The following is a 21,976-nucleotide window of genomic DNA, read 5'->3' as shown; positions in this document are numbered from 1 at the left end:
CCCTGGTTGAGAATCACTGTGTGTGAGGCTTCACAACTAAATCGCACACACATTTTATAGTACCCAACAAAAAGTAGTTTGACACAATAAAATCACACTGTGAATTTTGTTGCATTAAAATATCAAACCATGCTGCAATATCAATCCTTTTCTCTGACAATATTCTCATTTTGTCAAAAGAACATCTATTGTTATTATTATTTTACTTGTAAATTAATGCTTGTGCTCTTTCTTTAAAATAAATATGATTTTTTTTTCTTTTCACACATTTATTGTCCAGATACTTTGGGCCACTACACTAAACTGTCCAAAGGGTTTAAAAAAAAAAAAAAAAAAAAAATGTGCAAGTTTATTTAGCAAGAATCCAGTTTCATTGCTACAAGAAATAATTCTATTTTAAATAAATACAGTTCTTTTGAACTTTCTATTTGTCAGTTTTTACAAAAAATATTAAGCAGCGCAGCAAAGTTTCTTTAGCAAAGAATCAGCACATTAGAATGATTTCTGAAGGATCACGTGATACTAAAGACTGGATTAATGGCTGCCGAAAAATAAACTACATTTAAAATCTATTACAATAGAAACCTGTTCTTTCACAGTATTACTGTTTTTACTGTATTCTACATCAAATAAATGCCGCCCTAAGAGACTTTAAAGCACCTTACTGACCCCAAACCTTTGAAATGTAAAATGTCAAATAAAGGCCAAAATATTTGCATTTAAGACTCCTTTTGATTACAGGTCTGTGAAAATACTCAACATACAGCTTTAAACTGTTTATTAACAGTTCAGATTCACACCATCTCAAATACAGAAACATTCCAAAACCAGTCTCTCACACACATACACACACTTTAAGCAATACAGTTGTAAATACAGACATTCACACATTAGAATTGTTCTGCTTTGGAGAAATGAGCAGAACACATTGAGAAGCACTTTAATTCTAGTGGATCAGTCAAATGTCAGAGGTCAAACTATATAGGAAGGATAAGAAGAAAACTATTACAACTAAAAGGGGAACAAATAAACCGCATCCAAAAAAAGTTGGAAGACCAAGACGCATCCTAAAATTCATTGAAACACAGAATTACCTGAAACATAACATAACACGCCAGCTCTAATTAGTCACATATCCCTATGCGTCAAACTAAATTTAAAGAAACAGGGTATGGAAAATGAGAAAAACTCATTTAAAGCAAATCATGAGAACACAAATCATGGCCTGTTACATGAACTAATGAAAGTTCTTTCAGTGTCAAATAATAAATCAATCATCACACATACACGCATTAATAAACAAGTGCTAATTCAGGCATTTTATAGTTTTCCAAAACTTCAATAACACAAAAACTAAACGAACGAAACAGAAAGAAACTAAACTCTACATGGAGGAAAAAACGTTTAAAACAGCGAATTGAACATTCTGGCTTTATATAACAGGCAACCAAAAAGCTCAAATAATAAAATATTTACAAAGTAAAGCACAAAAATCTTTTATATTCCCAAAAGCCTCATTTACTACAACAGATTCACAGTGATGTTGTGGTTTGATCTTGGTTATTTTGCTCAGTATTTGTTTGGGGAATATTGCAACTGTGAGTCGTGAAATTCCTTAAAGTAAGTCCTAATTTTCGTCCGACACACACACACACACACACACACACACACACACACACACACACACACACACACACTCTAGAGATACTGCATAGCAAGGAGTGTAATAATTAAAAATGGACAGGTGGAAAAGAGAAAACACACAAACCAGCGGCAAGTAAGAGAGAAAAGCACAACCACATCAATCTTTCAGAGGGAGCTATGACATCACACGTGACATCTTCAAGCTCAATGAGCGCTGCCGGGGCGTGCCGTAGCGTTGTGGTTTGTGTGGTGGTTTTGTGCACAGTGAGCGAGAAGCAGTTCCTCTCCAGTCCACTAGGTGTCCTCCTCCGGCACACCCACACCTCTTCTCCTGAGCGCATCGGCTCCGTCCGCTCGCCGCCACTCTTCAGTCTTTCCACCGTAATCATCGTCATCATCCTCTTCCTCTCCGTCTGCTTCCTGTTCGTCTTCCAACTGCTGCAGGAGACGTGCCTGCCCAGCAGGCAGTTTCCCTACACAAACATTTCAGCATCATTTCACCATAGTTTTGTTATCGTTATGTTATTTTTATTTTAATCATCACGTTTATTGAATCTCAGGTACATTACATCTTCCTGTAATCAAGCAGGCGGGTTCAAATACACATTCACACTTACTGTAGTGATAATCTGGTGCAAACCGCCGCGATGGGAACACAAAATCTGCGATGAAAACCAGTATCTGAGAGAAAGAAATCAAGGAGACATTTGAATACGTTGAGCATGTTCTAAGCAAATGATGTAAAAGCACACAAAATTAAATCGAGCATGTTACTGATACTATTTGTACTTATTTATAGAGATCAACCGATATATCGATTTACCGATATTTTTCGCGATAATTAAGCATTTTACCATAAATACCAGGATATCAGTTTTGTAATATCGGATTCACCGATAAACGTCGCCAGTGTTTTGAGAATTGCGCGCAGGATCGTCATTGCAGCATGTCTGAGGGGAGGGGAGACGAGACAACAACAACAGTGTGCACAGGTAGCCTACTTGATTTGCTGTAGTTAGTAAACTTTATTTAACATAACAGCCATCAAATTAGATGCATTACATAAATGCTTGATATGCAGTTTACACAGCTTGGCTCTAAGAAATAGAGACGAACTCGAGGAGTCACGTAAAATAATCCGTCAGTCTGTCCCAATAAAGATTTTTGCCTGAATTAAATAATATGTAGCCATGAATGAGCGCATGTTGGAAATAAAAGTGCTGAATTTAATTCTCTCTCTGTTATCTATGCTCATCATTAGTCTCGTGAAGTCGGAGTCACGTAGGCTATAATCTCAAGTCCTCTCCAAATAAAGACGTAACTTTGCATGAATTAAATAATACAGCCATGAATGAGCGCATGTTGGAAATAAAAGTGCTGAATTGAATTCTCTCTCTGTTGTATATGCTCATCATTAGTCTCGTGAAGCCGCTTTCATATTGCTGTTCACTCAGCGGTTGATGCTCAGGAAATGCTCCAGCACGGCTACCGCATGTAACTTTTAACAAGATTCACTTGTTTAAAACACAATAAATTATATTAACATTTACTATATAACCATTATTTCGTTAATAAACATCTAAATAAATATCGCTATGGAAATTAATTATTTATTATCTCCGCGAACGATCGCAATTTGAGTAGCCTATAGTTTCGTGTAAATGCATAGATAAACCGCACTGTCAGCAGGCATTTCATAATCTAGAATGACAAAAACATATTAATAATTCTGATATAATATACCAGTTGAGAAATGCAATAAAACACAATGTTTTGTTTGTTATATTTCAATATTCCAGAGAATATTATTCAGTGAATTAACATTATCCAGTGAATTATTCTTCACTCTTTAGCCTATTAAACAGCTTATAAACCTGTAGTTTAAAATGAAGTTATGACTTCTGTCCTTTATTTATTTTCTCCATTTGAAAATGAGACATTCTACATTTATTTTGCTTATTGTTAAAATCAGTGTTGCCGCTGATGCTTTGTATAAATAAAATGTTTTTATTGTTGTAATATGATTAAATTTACAACAAATTTAACATAAAAGCCTGTTAATTTTCAACTTTTTTTTTATTTTATTTTTTAAGATAACTGAGTGAAGTAAGTCCATACTTCACTTTGGTTTTTCCTCCTTTCAGTCATTTATTTACTTTATAACAGGAAATAAATATCGGTTTTGCATACCGGTTATCGGGCACGTAAACATGCAAAGAATTGGTATCGGTTATAAAAAAAAATCAATATCGGTCGATCACTACTTATTTAGACTTTTAAATCTACAATTGTGGACAGATGAGTTCGCTGCAATGCATTCTGGGATTACCCACTCCAAAATGTACACTTGAAACATATCTTGTGTACATAAACGTTAGTAAGTTTGGGGTCAGTAATACTTTTTAAAAAAAAGTAATACATTAACTTAGCATGGACACATTAAATTGACCAAAAGTAAAAAACATTATAATGTTACAAAATACTTCAATTTCAAATAAATGCTGTTGTTTTGAACTTTCTATTCATTAGGGCTGCCACTAACTACTATTTTTATTTCGATTAATCTATCAACTAATTTTTCGATTAATCTAAGGCCCCGTTTACACTAGTGCGTTTTTGTTTTAAAACAGCGTTTTAGAATGAAAACGATTCCCGTTTACACTGGTGTTTACACTGCATTTGAGAAACAATCTCAGTTTACACTACACAACCGAAAACGCATGTTACCTGACAATTCATGCAGGTACAACAATAGATATGTACAGGTAGATCCCTATTATTTAGATGGCGGACGCGTCTGCGTGCTTGGAGCGGTCGAATGGGGAATCTACCTTTGCATATCTATGGGTACAATAATGAGCATGATGTTATTGTTTACCCGGTCGACAAGGATACGCAGAGCGAATGTGAGCAGCCACGCCATCGTTTTCAAAAGTCTCCGTTTTCGACCTCGAAAACGCCGGAGTAGTGTAAACAATAGGCGTAACCGTAGCAAAAGTTATGCGTTTTAAAACGAAAACGTTTTTAAAACGGTGTAAACGGGGGCTTAATGATTAACTTCCCACAAAAAAAAAAAATCAACAATTTTACTTAAGAATATTTTATTCAACTATATTTTATTAAACCAAATGAAAATTTCTATGAAATGCTTTTTTTAAAGCAAAAGTTAAGTGCAAGAAGCAAGTGTCCATCTCATAGTCCAAATCACTGAAATCAAAGTTCAGTATTTTAGTGTAAGAATGACAACATATCCAAGTGTTCTAGTCTAATAATAATAAAATTATAATCAAAAAAACACTTTTTAAAGGAGTATTTACCAGAATTTATTTAGGAGAAAAATGTAAATGTGCAGTATTTCTGGAATTTTTTATAAATAAATAAATAATTCATTCATTCATTGGAGATGCTTTTGGTTATTAAAATGTAATGGAACCATTAAAATGGAATCCAGAAAATAATGAAAAACAGATAAAACTGTAAAACTCAATTAATTAGACAGGCTTTTTTATTAATAAAATTTAATTTAACCATTAAAACAGAGTATAGAAAAATGAAAATGGAAAACAACTGTATTTGGAAATAAAACTATAATTATAATTTATTTATTTTTTTGTGGTAAATGTAATGTAAGTGAATAATAGCCTTTAAAATGATTTAAAATACATATATAATAGCAATGAGGCAATAATAATTAGTTCAAATAAAGTACCAAAAGCAAGAAATCATATGGTTTTATTGAACAAATATGTTAAAATACATAATGTATTATAAACAATAGTGCTAATGTAGATTACGCATTACAACAAAGGCCTGCAGGGGGCGCCAACGGCCTGACGATTGTTTTTTGACATTACTGCGCGATCTAATCCGTGTTTAATATTGACCAAGCACCATTTAATTCAAATGTCCACTTAATCTTTAATATTTGGCCATTTCTTTAGGACAGAAATGCTGTAGCCACTGTAATTAAATGAATATGTGGACATCAAAACGTGTAAACTTAGAGTGAGGGTTTGAGCTTTTATTTTGAAATCGCAATGTATTCTCCTGTGTTTGCGTAGATTTATAAATGATTTACCTTACAAATCTGATGAAATGGCACACGTTGCATTCCCAGATGAACGTTATAATAAACCCAAACTCACAACAACATGCAGAGATGGAGTTTGAGACGCTCCACACATGTAAATGATAAGTTTCTGTGAAATGCACGTACGTAACCTGCACGCATGGAAATAATTAAAGCACATATACTCTATTAGAACTGCATCGCATATAATTATTTAATTAAAACGTAGCGTTGGTGAATTCACAATTATGCTTAATTGTGATTTTTAAATGGGTTTAATATATCATGCAGTCTTGGAAAACAGTCTAATAATGTGTTTGATGGATTCTCGTCCGTGAAATGCGCCACTTCTGGTATTTTGCCGGTTAGTCGACTTGTGCAAAATGAAGTCGACGACTTTTAAAAATGGAATAGTCGACTAAAATCGACAAATTGCGACAGCCCTACTATTCATCAAAGTAACCTTGAAAATATATACATGACTGTTTCCAGAAATTATCAAGCAGCAACTCTTATGAACATTGATAAAAATAGGAAATGTTCTTTCACCAAATCAGCATATTAAAACAATTTCTGAAGGACCATGTGACACTGAAGACTTGAGTAATGGCTGCTAAAAATTCAGCTTTGCCATCTAAAATAAATTACAATCTAACAGAATAAAATATAACAGTTATGTTAAATTGTAATAATATTTCACAAGTTGTTTTTACTGCATTTTTTGATCAACTAAGTGCAGTTACGGTGAGCACAAATGACTTAAAAATCCATTAAAAATCATACAACATTAAACTTTTGAATATTAGTGTGTTTTGTGTGCATTCTCACCAATCCAAGGACCAATCCTGAGACGAGTGTCGCTAGAGCAAATATCCCATACGAGCCCCAAACCGGGACTCCCAGCTGCTCCGTCAGGTAATTATGGCAATGCTGAAACACAAAGTTAAACAATCATTTAAATTACGGCATGAAAATGTCTATGAACACTTTATAAAGGTATCAGGTCAGGTGTTTACGATTAAATATATTTCTTTGCAGTGACTCATTAAACAAATATATATCTTCTGGCTTTAAATTATGCTTACACTATGCTGTGTCATCATGTGCATGATACAGTCACCTCTACTTTAGGTCAAGGGGTTTATTTAGCTTTTTTGACTATATTATCTCTCAGTGTCTGCTGCTGGTTCCTTCACCATTAGCTTGAGTTATAAATGATTTGTGCCTGCAAGTTATAACTCTAAATTATTCAAACAATCGCTAGGAAAACAGTGTATATACTTTCAAAATTGAATTCACAAAACTGACAGGAATGCAGAAGTTAAATAATAATAGGCATACACACTCACCCTGATGAACATGGATAACTTGAAGAGGGCTGACATTGCGTTCATCCTAATATATATTTAAAAAAAAGTTAGTCACAGAAATTGTGTCAGATCAAACGGAAAAATAGCCTGCCAGCATTACATTAAAAGTGAGCCAACTTGTGAATCAGCATTAATCGCATTCTCTAAACTCCAGTTTCTGGAGATTTAGCCCAGAGCTATTGCATTATTATACAATTTGAAACCACCCCAGCACACACACCCACACACACAGCATGTACTCACAGGAAGGATGAGGGGCCAAACCATGAAGAGACCGGCTCTATGCTCTGCCATTTCTTCTCATCAATGAAGCTCAGGAAGTCATCTTTAGATCGGGCTCCTTGATACCGCCGAAACACACCATCTTTACAGCTGCAACACACGTGTGAACCACCATGTTTAACCATTTATAACTGCCTTTACACCACACAGATGTAAACAAGACAATTGCTGATGTCTATCTATCTAAACAAAAGAAAACTAATACTTTTATTTAGCAAAGATGCATTAAATTAATCAAAAACGACAGTATAGACTTCAATAGTTCACAACTATGTTTACTTTTTTTGATTTCATTAAATCTGACCAATACCAGCTCACTAACTTCTAAAGAAAGGGTTAAATGTATGAAAATGGAAAGAAACTCACTGGTATATAGTTGGGAGAGCTGTGATGATAAACCTCCCGCTCAAACCTGCAGCACACAGAGAGAGAATCATGAATGCAGGCGATCACGTGAGCGGAGAAACTAGATGTGTGCAGATAGAGCCATACCTGGCTGCTCGGTGACGTCCACTTTGGCAATATTCACTCCCAAATCTTCTCCCCATTCTGCAAACTCATTCCACACAGACTGGAGCTGCTGGCAGGCTGGACACCACGGAGCAAAGCTGCAGCAGACAGACAAACCTTTTAATCCAATAACACAATCCCAGCCAGAGGAGACACAAAGACACTGAGGCTCATTTGTTTTCCATGGGATCCATTTAACTACAATCCTCTTGCTCGATTGCTTCAGCTGGAGGAAGTGTGCAGGGGAAACATTAAACATTAAACGTTAAACATTTCTAGAGAGAGGGGCAGTGAAAATTCTAACATTTACTTATTGATGTTAGGCAGAATGGCAGTCACCAATCAGATTCAGATGCAATGAACATCAATGGTGACTGAGGCTGTTATTCTTCCTAACATCTCCTTTTGTGTTCTAAGGAAGAAACAAAGTCGTGAGGTTTTGAATCAACATTTGGGGGAGTTGTCGTTTTTGACTGAACTTCCTCTATCCTGAGCCCAGCACAAGAACACTACAATAAGAAGTAACGTAGCTAGATATTTTAGATCATTTAGATTCATGTGCAGCATTAATCGACATGCATAGATAAACATAAATGAACTCAGACTTTTTTGCACAATTGTTTGATAATCAACAATCAATTTAATAACTCACAACTCGATCATCCATTCTCCCGTCAGGATTTCCTCCCAGTTTCCATCTGTGATTACTCTTAAATTGGCCGTCTTAGCCGACGCGGGCTGCAGCATCACACATGTTGAAATAAGCGCAGAAAACACACACGCGCCGGCTGTCATCCTGACTGTGTATGTGCACGCTGTCACTACTCGATCCGTACCGGAAACACGATTTGTACTGCGCATGCGCGGAAATGCGTCTACTTCCTGTCTGAAGTACGACGAAACAATTTACGGCAATTTTGGGTAGTTTTAATAAAATTGTTGTCATAATACTATTACTAATAAAAAATGTAATGTAATAATTCAGGTGTTGTTGACACTACCCGATCCGTACTGGAAAGAGTTGTTTAGTGATTCTCCTGATATAAACACTTTTTTTGATAAAATATATCAATTATATTATATTGATTAATCGATTAGATTTGCACAAATTAAATCAATTGAATAGTTTACATTTGCTAGACTCTATTTGGGTAATACAGATGTATATAAGTGAGTGTTTTACATTACATTTTTTAATTTTCTAAAGATATGATTTACTTATTTCAGCATACTTAACAAATGTCTGCATCTAAGAAACACACAAAACACTTTTTTTTCTTCAAATTATTTATTCATTCCTTCCCTCCCTCTTTCCTTCCCTCCCCATCCCTCCCTCCCACCCACCCCCATGCCTCCCACCCCATCCCTCCCTCCACTACAATTGCTGATTGAGGAACATGGCATTGACCTTAAGGCCTTGTTTATCAACACAGTATGACAAAAATGTTTCCATATCATCTTGATACTGAAATATAAACAAAAGTCATCCTTTGCTTCAGGAATTCACTCTCCAGGGCCTTCTTGAGTGCATTTTGTTGATCTTCACTGTTCATCTGCAGAAAAGCAGGCTCTGTCACCTCTCCACGAAATAAGTCTCTGTGATTGTGAACCCAGTACCAAGCTGTATGAAGGTCTCTCACAGTGGTAGGCTGTTGCACCTGGTGAAGAACAGTATTATAAAATATAACTATATAATGGCACAAACAAATTAACCCTTAAAATGCATAACTCAGATCTTTAGCAACCCAGGACATCATTCACTGCCCTCTCCCTCCTTCATTTTTTAAAGTTAGACATCAAATTTTTTAGTATTCCTCAATTTATTAATTATAAACAATATAACAAGAAAAAATATATGCACAAGAATGCCTGTTTTCTGATTAATTTTTGTAAAAAGTGTATTGTAAAATGTAACTGGTTTGAATGGCTTTACTGCAAAGAAATTACTGTACACAATGAAATATAATTGTCACTGTCATTTGATGGTGGATGTGGTGAATAAGCTGCCAGTGATCAAAATATTGATTTTAAGTCATTGAAAATGATAGTTCTGAGAATATGGCTAAGATCATGAATATGAGCCAGATGCTGGATATACTGTGGAAGTGCGCTCTGACGATGACAGCGATGGTAAAATTATCTGCTCAAATTGAACCCTTATACATGTCAAAAGGTAACGAAATATGCTTTATTGTATTCTTCTGTAATTGTTCTTAAAACATCAAGAGTTTTTGCTTTTGCTATTGCAGCACTTAGAGATCCATCCATGCTGGATATATAGGTCCGGGCCACTAAAGACCTGAATATGTAATAATGATTTCGAAACATTCATGCATTTAAGGGTTAAACTCTTTTCCAGCTTGCATGCAACTCCTTGATATATGACCACTAAAATCATTTACCTTATCAGTGTCCTCTTCAACCACAACTCTTCTGCTGGGTGTCTGTTTGGTGGTGGTAGAGTTTGACACCCTAAAGACAGGCTCAAGGGTTCCCTGAAGGAGTTGGGATGCTTCTTCTGCCCAGTGTGCAAATCTCTGTCCATGCCTTTGTAAAATATGTAAATGTATATGCACTCTATTTGTATAACACCTTTCTAGTATCACTTTGCCAACAGTGACTTAATACAGCCAGCATACTGAAATTTTAACTGTAGAGTCTGTCATACCCTTCAAGACAAAACCTCTCCATCAGCTGAATGCACCACCACTGGCGAATCAATGGCACCTCCTCCTAAAAGAGTGCAATACACAAAAATAAAAACAAAACAAAAATCCACATAAAAGTAGTTTGGTATATTCTTTGTGAAAATCTAGCTTACCTCTGTGAATGTTAATGGCCATGATGTACAGGTGCTGAGAGCATACTGTGAAATACAAATAACACTGTAAGACTTTGATTTGATTATTTAACGGCTTTGACAAATGAAACATTCTTACCATCAGCATGTAGATGCCACAGGAATTTCCTGTAGACTGTTGAGGAAAACACTGGAAAAGGAAATTTGCATCCACAGTTAGCTTTAAAAACAACTGCTGGCTTGTTTAAACATGTATACATAAATATCCTAATCCTTTTAGGATCATTTCGAGCCAGAAATTATTTTAGTTTATTTTTAAAACCAAGCATTGATCATTATGGTATGAGACTTTATGACTTTTGTCACACTTGAATTGGGAACATGCACACAAAAAATGAGTGGATAGCAGAGTTTCTGTGGTTATAATTAAAAAATAAAAATAAAAAACGTTAAAAAAAGCAACAAATCCTTCCCTTGCGGGTCAATTTGAGCCGCATGGGAATGAATAAGTTTCTGAAAAACTTTTTGGTCACACTTTATATTAGGTGGCCTTAACTACTATGTACTTGCATCAAAAAATAAGTACAATGTACTTATTGTGTTCATACTGTATTGCAAAACACTACTGCTGCTATTGAGGTGGGATATGGGAAAGGTTAGGGTCACGTTAAGTGGTATGGGTAGGTTTAAGGGTGGGTTAAGGTGTAAGGATGGGTCAACAGTGTAATTATAAATAATTACAGAAATTAATTACAGATGTAATTACATATAGGTATTTTAAAAAATATAAGTACAATGTAAAACATGTACACAATAAGTGCATTGTACCAAATGATCAATCCAAATGTAAATCACTGTCATTTTGACTTAGTACTCAAATTTAAACTCAAATTTAACTGTGGTGGAGACCAATGAGTTTATAGCATATTAATAGTTTTAAATATATATTTTATATTTATTACATATTTATGAAATTGAATGTTAAGATTAAAATTCAGTTTGAATTAATTTTATTGCAAAATATATATTTTTATTTTTAAATCTATCTGACTGCATTAAAAAAGCATATTCGAGCTTCAAATTGGACTAAGTTTATATGTTTCACTTGTTTTGCACAGTTAAGAATCTCCATGGGATCCTATAGGCCCTTCTAGTGGCAGTAACCATAAAATGCTATTTTGGGTCTTTTTTCCCCTTATGGGAGAAGAAAATTAAATTTAAATTAGCTTTACACAACTCCATCATTTTAAACATACCTCAAGGTCTCTTCCTGTTTTTCAGTCCAGGATCCTTGGTCAATGAAGGTTGCAATGTGTCTGACATTCCAAAGAAAACACAAAATACATAATGTGTAATTGAATGATCAGTTCTGTAGCCTGAGAAGGAGGCTCTTTGATGAACTTGAAGCCTGAGAACAAGGGTCTTATACGAACTTGAAGCCTAAGAACAAGGCTCTTATACGAATTTGAAGCCTAAGAACAAGGCTCTTATACAAACTTGAAGCCTGAGAACAAGGCTCTTATATGAATTTGAAGCCTGAGAACAAGACTCTTATACGAATTTGAAGCCTGAGAACAAGACTCCTTTTGGAAATTGTAACCAAATAACACGCCTGGAACAAGGCCAATAAATTAACTCTCTTTAGTCTCAACCTAAATATGGTTCTGTAGGTCTCATCTCCAAAACCATCAGGCGAAGAGAATCAAGAAAAACTATCTCCTCTTAGCTACAAACAAAGCCTGCAATCAATGGGTATTTTGTTAATATCCATGAAAATCGAACTCACTAACCCTACCTGTTGAATTTGGAAATATTACAGCTAGAAAGATTAAAAGAAACTCAACACAGAGCAGATAGTGATCAGCTTCATCCGCCTGCCTGCTCCAAGCTGGAAATAGTATGATATCCTTGGACCTCACGTTTTCCTAATATTATTGTGACAAAATAATATGCATGCACAAAACATACTTTTAACATACTTTTGTGCCTATTCCCAATAAAACTCTCTCGGTTGATAAGATCATGATAGCAAAAAAAAAAAAAAAACTTACAGGCAAACTATGCTCTGGGTCCACATTTTTGTCTTTCCAGGTGGGAACAGCATAGAGGTCCACAATGTGAACATTTTTTCCCTTATGGAAAGAACATAAGTTATTAAACATGCATACATCCAAATTAATACTTCTAAAAGAAGATAATAGTATAAAGTACATGTCTTCGTGCAGCTTCTTCCACAATCTTGAGGCAGGCATTTCCGATCTGAAATGAATTGCAGAACGATTACATCCCTGTGAAAGCTGCCATGTGTAACATTATGCATTATCTGGGAATTTTTTATTTTTTGTGCAGTAAATTAAGACACTAAACATACGCACATTAGATTCCATGCACTGGCTTAAACCCAGGCTCCAGAAGTCTTCTCGTGTGAGGCAAATTTGGCCTTGCTTTATGATCAGTTCTTCCGATGGCCGATTTTTGTCCAACACATACTTTAACTAAAAATAAAGAACGTTTAACAGATTAAGTAATGGTTATCATTTAAATATGCAAAGTGTCACTAAATAAACAATACTTACCAGTTCATCTTGAATATGGTCCAAGTCCTTCTCCCACATCAAACCCGAACAAGCATATGGATGCTCTACCTGCCATTTGAATGTTGAGTAGCAGTGGTCCTGGAGGAACATCCTCTCAGTTGGTCCATCTGATGATATACAGATACGTGACAATGGACTATAAGCATGGAGCATTCTTTAGAACTTCTGTATATAGTTCAGCCAGCTTAAAACTTCCGGTGAAATGCCATTTGACGTTGTGGTATATATGTAGATACTCTTGAGACCCTCACAGAAACCTCTCCTGCCTCATTCTTGTCAGAAACTCAGAAATAATATAACTCCAATCACCGTAAATAATGACTGCCTATCTTATCTAACACTTAACAACATAAAATTGTATATGCTGATCCTGGTAATCTGTTGGTAAACGTTGGCTAGCTAGTGATGTTATCTCAAACAACATTGTAATGGTATTCTTCATACTTGATAACTTACATTCATAGTCATGAAACACATGATCTGTTGGGAGACCAACACAATAAGGAGTTAGTAGATATGACGCAGACAGTCTACTAATACTCTTATGAGAGTTTGTTGACATGTGATTGCAACATTACTTAGTGTCAACAGAATGTTCAAAAGGGACCATCAAAATAAAGTGTTTCCAAAAAATTTTTTCAGATTGTTAATGAATTATGTAGAGAAACCGAATAAAGGGCACTCCCCTTATAGCACAGCGGAGTTTGACAGTTCACCGGAAATAACTGAGCTGGCTTATCTAAAACCAGGAAGTAACTGTACATATAGTACATTAGTATATGTATAATATTTCTCAATCTACCATTTAATTTCAAACTGTTTTATACAGAGTTTATCAAACACTCTTACTTTTCAATCTGTAGTATGTCCTCAGTCTTGACACATTGACCCTCTGACAAGCTGACCCTTTGACGATAGTGGCCACCCCTTTGGAAGTGATGCTGGCCACAGTATATGGTCCTTGGTGCTGACTTGTAAATGTGTCTCCTGTCCGTCGTTTCTTGGGGTCCCGTGAGAGCAGAACATCATCACCGGCCTGAACTGAACATACTCGCACAAACTTGCGCTTGCGATTTTGAAATGACTTCTGTTGCATGCTCTGTGCTCTCTCTATGTTGTGAAGAACCTACAAAAAAAGAACAGTACCCAAAATTAAAACTCATTTAAAAATACAGAATTATCTGGTCTATTGATCAATGGAGTCTCAGTCAGGCCAAGATAGAACAATAAGGAACCAGGTTTAATCATTACAATGTAACAGAGTGAGGGACAGTGGCTTCACATGAGGATTCAACTGCTTTTATAACTAAGAGAGATAAAGCAGAATCGCAGCAAAAAATACATAGATCAGCCTATGCCTAGGTCTAATTCTGATAGCAATTCACTACTTCATTTACCTTTATTATTCAAATACAAACCTTTTCATTGAGAACTTTCATCTTATTGACTCTGGTGTCGATGTCGTCTTCTGGGTCAGCAACTTCAAAATCATCTCCCATGGGACAGGCATTCATGACCTCTGGCAGACGTGGGTGTCGATGGAAGAGGAGGAAGTAGGGGCTGTGTCTAGTGGAGTACTGATCACATAAGGAAGCTTCCCATTAACTATTAAGTTTGTATTTATCTATAAGTTTGAAAAACTCCATCCTTGACATTAAATAGTAAATAAATTCACCAATTCAGTTTTACCATTGACAACTAACCATAGATATTATAAATATAATAAGTGAGACAAAACCTGCTTTGCAGTGTTGATTCCATACACCACAGCAGGAAGGTGGAGGTCCCAGTCATTGTGGTTGTCATTCACATACTTCCTGAGTGCGCGCTTGATATTCTGATTAGTTCTTTCATCCTGTACATATCAATGCATTTAGAAAGTTGATGAATAACCATAAGGCAACAATAGATCTTAAAAACAGGTATAAAAAGAGTCACCTGCCCGTTGGTTTGGGGATGGTAAGCACTGGAGACGGCATGTTTGATTTTCAGCATACTGAAAATGCTGTCGTTGAGCTGCAGAGGGATCATAAGTTAAATTTGCAAGACTGGAGTAACTGTAGACAACAACATATCCACCTTATTTTTTAACGTGGAAGTAAACTGTTCTCTGTGAATGTGCGAGACTTCTCCTTATTTCCCTATCGTACTTAATGAAGTGGAAGAATAACAGTAAATAATGCAGTAAACGGTAAAATTGTTTGCACTACAAACCAGTGTGTTCATAATTAAAATAATATGGTAAAACACACCAGTTTGCAATATCAAGCAACAAAACGAGCTGTTTTGCACAGCTAAATATAGCCGGAAGCAGATGAGACCGGAAGTCAGACACATTAAATTTACAAATGGCTGCGCAAGCTCTTTCAGGAAAAATAAGGTGGAAATGTTGAGACAAGAGTAGGGGGAAAAAAACATAATTAAACATTTACAAAACTTCACCTTGCAGACAAACTCCTTCCCTTGGTCTGTAATGATTTTCCTAACCATGCCGAACAAGTACAGCTTTGCGGTTATTATTGCAGACACCTCAGCTGCTGTCTTAGATTTCATAGGTTCTGCAATCACCCACTTGGTGTACAGGTCAGTCATGGTAAGGACATACTTGTTGTTGCGTGCTGTTTCTGGCAGTGGTCCAATCAAATCCAAACCAAGCACCTCCCAAGGTTCTTTTACCTGCATGGCACAAAATTAGCATCAACCAAATGCTGGTAAAACTGTACACAAGGTTGAGACTAGTTTGTTAGTCTCATCAGTTTGCTAAAACCTTATAAGCAGTACCTTAATAGAATGCAAGACTGGCACAACAGTCTTGATAGGGTCATTCAACTGGCAGCGGTGACAGGATCTGACCTAAAAAGCAACACATTTTTTGAACAAAATGTCAAGAAACACCACTTGATACAAGTTGGTGATGACAATAAATATAACTTCTAAATCAAGGAGGTACTGTATCTAACAATCGGAGGTGGTAAAAAGACAAATTTTTAAGTATAGATACTTGCATAAAAAAAAAAAAAAAAACTGGCAGAAGTAAAAAAGAAAAAGAAAGTAAAGTACTCTGTAGTAGATTACCCATTCTTTCACATCTTGGATAATTGTAGGCCAATAGTATCCAGCAATAACCCTGTTTTGAGTGCCTCTGACGCCACTGTGATTTCCAGTCCCAGGGTTATTGTGGCACTCCGTAAGAACAGACCTCTTCTCTTCCTCTGACAGGACAACTAGCCGCATGTACTGCCTACTGGGGCCGACGTAGAAGAGTCTGTCATCTATTTTAATAGGAAAAAAGAAAAAGTCAAAAGAAGCAGCAATTTAATGTAAAAAGATCAAATTACATAACCAGATATGGGCTGAACAAGTAAGTTACGTTACAGTGAACGTAGCTTGATATTTTTAAAACAATTATTATTATTTTTTAATGTTTCGGTACTAATAGTTACCCTTGATGATGAAATTCACCGACGTCCGTCGTACCTTCCGACGATTTGCAGAATTGTCAGGAATTTCTCCTTTTAAGATAAATTCTTGAAGCTGTATATAAAACGCAAAAGAATCCATATCGCTACTGTCGTAAAAACGTTGACAGTGACAGGAAGTGGAAGCATTTCGCGCATGCGCAGTACAAATCGTGTTTCCGGTACGGATCGAGTAGTGACACACGCCATGTTTCAGCGCCCACTGCTTGCCTTCCGCTTCCGCCTCGACTCTGACGTGCGGCTGATGGGCGGGGCCGCTCCGTTGACGTCATGGCACATAACGGTTTATAGAGTTTAAAAGAAAATTTCACTTTCATTGCCAGATATTTCTTATTTTTGATTGGAAAAATATTAGGCTATAACAACATACGATTAATGATTTTTAGATTGCATACGTGGCCCATTGTATTTATACTTCAGTTATCCTATGAAATTAGTACCTTTTATCTTTTGTGTGCTATTTAGGTAGCCTATTTGTTCTGTAAACATATTATATATATATATATATATATATATATATATATATATATATATATATATATATATATATATATATATATATAAACCATAAAAGGTTTTTGAAATTATAAACACACACACACACACACACACACACACATAGGCTATACTGGCCAACATTTGAAGCGGATTTATATATGTGTATATATATATATATATATATATATATATAAGTGCATTTACATTTAACTGGGCTATATTTATTTAGGCTAATTTGTACTTAAGTAATGTATTCAAGTTCAAAAGTTGTAAAGTTCTGATTTAACATTCAGAATTTGCAACAAATAACATATTCTGTCATGATAGTTTTAAAAACTGTACACATTTAGCCTACTGAAATATTTGGGGGGAAATATTTGGCCACAAGGTGGCGCTATGAGCTCTTTCTTACTCATAATAGTGCATACAGTGATTTTACTGCACTGTGATTGAAACTAGAGTTGAATTTATGAATCTATTAGGAGAATATAAAAATCACGAGGAAAGTATAGCTGGAAATTAAGGAAATTTCAGCATGTGTTTAGAGTAAAAAGCTGTTTAAGAAGAGAAAATGTGCTTATAAAATATTTGTTATAGTCTATAGCCTAATATATTTGCTTATATTTAGCTGATCCGTCTACTCGGTTCATTTGCTTATTTCCTGAAGCAACCTGGAGGTCATTATATTATGTTAATTATCTTTTTACAAGCCAATGTTTTTAACCATTATACTAATAGATTTTTACTATTTAACTTTGAGATGTTATGTGTGTGCATGCTTGCACAGAAGAATAAAAAAGAGAATGCTTAGCAGTTTATAAAGAAACACAATGAGGCAGAAATGCACACACACCCTCAGAGGATGTTGTTGTTACTCACTCTCTGCTGACACTAAATGAGTGCTAATGACAGCACTGATGTGATAATTGCTGTGCCACAGTGAATATGTTAATGTAAATGTGTTGTGTTTGTGAGTGTGATGTTATTGTTTAGACTGATCTATTGAGGAAAGGGTTATGATTACTGTATGTATAGGGTGGGGTTAGGGAAAACCTATTTTTTGATCTCGAAAATAAACTGACTTGCTAAAAATAGCACAAAAATATGAAAGCAATGAAAAAAATAAAGTGTATTATAGGCCTATTGTCTGATGAGTGAGCAAAGTTAAATATAAAATGCTTTCAAATGACTCTTTTCCTCTAAAACTTGTTTTGCATGTATTTCAGTATTTGCATGTTTTGCATGTAAAATCGGTAGGCCTATGTCTGCCCTGTGAATGTTTCATTATTAAACTCTCCTAAAACATGCTTTTCATCATTCAACATTCTGTGGTGGACATAAAAGTGGTGAAAATTATATTGAAACATTTTGGACTCATTCTTCTTGCTAGATAGGATTCATTGCTAGCATTTTATGCATCCTGAATTCATGCATATTTTCACACTTGCATAATTTGACAAAATTACAGCTCATTGGAATTAAATGACGTGCAATAAAAATATTCCATTCACACATCATGTCAAGTGTCTTCACACATCATGTCTCATATTTCATCTCAAGCATGCTCTTCACTGATAATTTTGTTTCCTTGGTAACCAAAGACACAAACTTTAAAAAAAAATAATAATAATCTTGCATTGTGGAAGAAATAAACTGATTTATTTATTTATTTTTTTACTGATATAAATCATTTTTGCACCATATATTTAAAAAATATAATCATTATTATTTAATGATGGATTTTCACATTTAAAAAAAAACAAAACACAAATCTGAGATTGATAAAATAGTAGCTATACTAACTATTAATAAGCAGCAAATTAGGAATTTATTGAAGGAAAAGTCATAGTTAATAAGTGTTCCCTATTCTAAAGTGTTACCAAAAAAGGATACACATATGTTATGTTTATCTAGGCAAGGCAAGGCAAGTTTATTTATATAGCACATTTCATACACAATGGTAATTCAAAGTGCTTTACATAAAAGGAAATAAAATAATAATTAAAAAAATAATCACTACAATAAAACCATAAATTTAAAAACATTTAAAATGATTTAAAAATTGATTTAAAATGAATTTAGAACAGTTAAAAATAAAAATGAGTGGTCTGTTAGGTTTATATTCAGTGAGCATATCTGCATTGTATTTAGGTCCTAGGCCATTGAGTGATTTATAAACAAGTAAAAGTTTAAATCAATTTTAAATGAAACTGGAAGCCAGTGTAAGGACCTGAGGACTGGTGTGATATGTTCAGATTGTCTGGTTCTAGTCAGAATCCTGGCAGCAGCGTTCTGGATGAGCTGCAGCTGTCTAATGGTCTTCTTTGGAAGGTGAGGAGACCATTACAATAATCCACCCTGCTGGTGATAAAGGCATGAACACGTTTCTCCAAGTCTTGACTGGAAACAAAACATCTAATTCTTGCAATGTTTTTGAGATGATAGTATGCTGATTTAGTTTCTGCTTTGACATGACTACTGAAACTAAGGTCTGTCTCCAGAATCACCCCAAGATTTTTAACTTGATTTTTTGTTGTTTGACCCCTAGAGTCAAGGTATGCATTCACCTTGAGAACTTCATCTTTGTTTCCAAATGCAATGACTTCAGTTTTCTCCTTGTTTAACTGAAGAAAGTTTTGGCACATCCAACTGTTAATTTCATCAGTTCATTGGCAGAGGGAGTCAATGGGGCTATAGTCGTTTGGAGAGAAGGCTAGGTAAATCTGGGTATCATCAGCATAGCTGTGATAGGCAATTTGGTTCTTTCTCATTATTTGACGTAGTGGGAGCATATACAGGCTAAACAAGAGCGGTGCAAGAATTGAGCCTTGTGGGACTCCGCATGTCATGGACGTCCACTTAGACTTTTGCTCTCCTATACTCACATAATAACCTCTCCCTTCTAAGTATGACCTGAACCATTCGAGTACCATCCCAGAAAACCCGACCCAGTTTTCTAGTCTCTCTAGAAGTATGTTATGATCGACAGTGTCAAACGCAGCACTAAGATCTATTAGTACCAGCACTGATATTTTGCCAGAATCAGAATTAAAGCGAATATCATTTATTATCTTAATGAGTGCTGTCTCTGTGCTGTGATGCGGTTGGAAACCAGATTGAAAATTGTCCAGGTGTCCATTTGAGTTAAAGTAATGGTTCAGCTGATTAAAAACGACCTTTTCAATAATCTTACCTATGAAAGGAAGATTTGATATCGGTCTATAGTTGCTCAATATGGTGTTATCAAGATTGCGCTTTTTCAGAAGGGGCTTAACAACTGCAGTTTTTAGGGAGTTTGGAAAAGTCCCAGAAAGAAGTGAGGCATTCACCACTTCTAAGATGTCTGCTTCTAAACAGTTAAGCACACTTTTGAAAAAAGATGTAGGAAGTTTTACCTAAAGTCATTAAAGTCGTTTCAATCTGAAGTAATTTCTGTTTATTAGTATGGTTGAAAACACAATAACTGGCAACTGAAACAGAGAGAACTCAGGACTTAAGAACACAAGAACTAATGGGATAATAAATGACACAACAGGTGGGAACAATGAACTAATCAAGACACAGGCAAAAGTCACACAGACATGTAACAATTGGTTAAAAAAATAGGATTAAATACATAAGGGATATTTGTGTTATTTACTTATTGCAGATTTGTATCATATTATGAGTTTGCATTTCATTGTTTTAATTCATTTTGAGGAATACTGATTCTATTTTTGTGCGAGTGAGGCGAGTATATGCATGGTCACATTTAGTCTAGAACTAGTAATCATCATGTTTACAGTGCACACAACAACTCTGCACTTACTCCTGATTTCTCTCAACTTGAGGATAGGAGAACTGTCAGTCAACAATTGGGAAAACAAAGATACTTATTTGAAAAAAGCTCTTCTAAATCAAAAAGTAACACGCTCCTCTACTATTTAGCCTAGGCCTACTTGAAAAAGTAATCTGATTACGTAACTCAAGTCATAATGCATTACCCCCAACCCTGGTTAGCAAAATGTTCTTAAAACCTATTTAGCTGGGCAGGAAAAATCTAAAAAATTTTATGTAATTAAGAGAGGCTCTGTCCATCTCTTTTAATATTCTAACATTCCATCCGGTTATCACCATGTACGGAGTGTTAGGCAGTGACAGTTCTCACTGACGTCTGTGCACACACACATACACACAAACGACAGGATGCACGTGGGAGGAGAGAAAACGCCGGAGACAGCATGAATAGGAGTAGGTGGATAGAGAAATCTACTTTCCCCTCTATTTTTCATCCTCTCCCGCTCATCCTCAATCTGAAACTGGCTTTTACCTGTTATGCAAGGGGCTGCCTACTCTCAGCATCATAGAAAGAGCAGGTTCATTTTCAGACCTACCAAAAATAAATTCCATTCTGTGAACTACTGCCACACACATATGCTAATGGACAGGCAGACTCATAAAAACGCTATTATAGATGCGGGTTGTCTTCATTAGATTGCATTACAGCTTTTATATAACTGTGGATGATGAACAGCTTGTGCACACACAGACAGAAGAAAAAAATGAATTTAACACTAAATCCACACACAGCGTAGCCTGATTGATTCCTATTTGATGCAAAATCTCTGCAGCCAGAATGTCGACTGAGTAAACTAGGGACTGAATCCAAGCCAATTTATAGTCCAAATTTTGGACTCCTTCTCCTTCTGCCTGCATGGAGATTTTAGGTTTCTAAAATCTTTCAAAAG

General features: G+C 35.5%; 1 protein-coding gene across 1 annotated transcript; it reads right to left on the bottom strand.

The window, feature by feature from the left end:
• Positions 1-763: 763 nt before the first annotated feature.
• tmx1 (thioredoxin-related transmembrane protein 1) lies at positions 764-16,993 on the bottom strand. The gene is made up of 9 exons (XM_058795457.1): positions 16,938-16,993; positions 8,528-8,691; positions 7,858-7,973; positions 7,732-7,777; positions 7,327-7,455; positions 7,063-7,108; positions 6,542-6,643; positions 2,262-2,325; positions 764-2,117 (listed from the first exon to the last, which is right to left on the bottom strand). The coding sequence occupies exons 1-9, from the start codon at positions 16,938-16,940 to the stop codon at positions 1,939-1,941; spliced, it is 849 nt and encodes a 282-aa protein (XP_058651440.1). The 5' UTR covers positions 16,941-16,993; the 3' UTR covers positions 764-1,938.
• Between the last annotated feature and the right edge of the window lie 4,983 nt (positions 16,994-21,976).

This window comes from Onychostoma macrolepis, chromosome 13 (genome assembly GCF_012432095.1).
Source record: "Onychostoma macrolepis isolate SWU-2019 chromosome 13, ASM1243209v1, whole genome shotgun sequence".
In the NCBI taxonomy this organism is placed as follows: Eukaryota; Metazoa; Chordata; class Actinopteri; order Cypriniformes; family Cyprinidae; genus Onychostoma; species Onychostoma macrolepis.
Note: the sequence above shows the minus strand (reverse complement) of the source record. Positions and strands in the feature narration are given on the sequence as shown.

Coding starts and splice junctions, on each gene's coding strand:
- tmx1 (XM_058795457.1), bottom strand. Junction 7,778..7,857: donor GGACGTCACCGAGCAGCCAG/GTATGGCTCTAT, acceptor TGTGTGCTGCAG/GTTTGAGCGGGAGGTTTATC. Junction 7,109..7,326: donor TTTGGCCCCTCATCCTTCCT/GTGAGTACATGC, acceptor AATATATATTAG/GATGAACGCAATGTCAGCCC.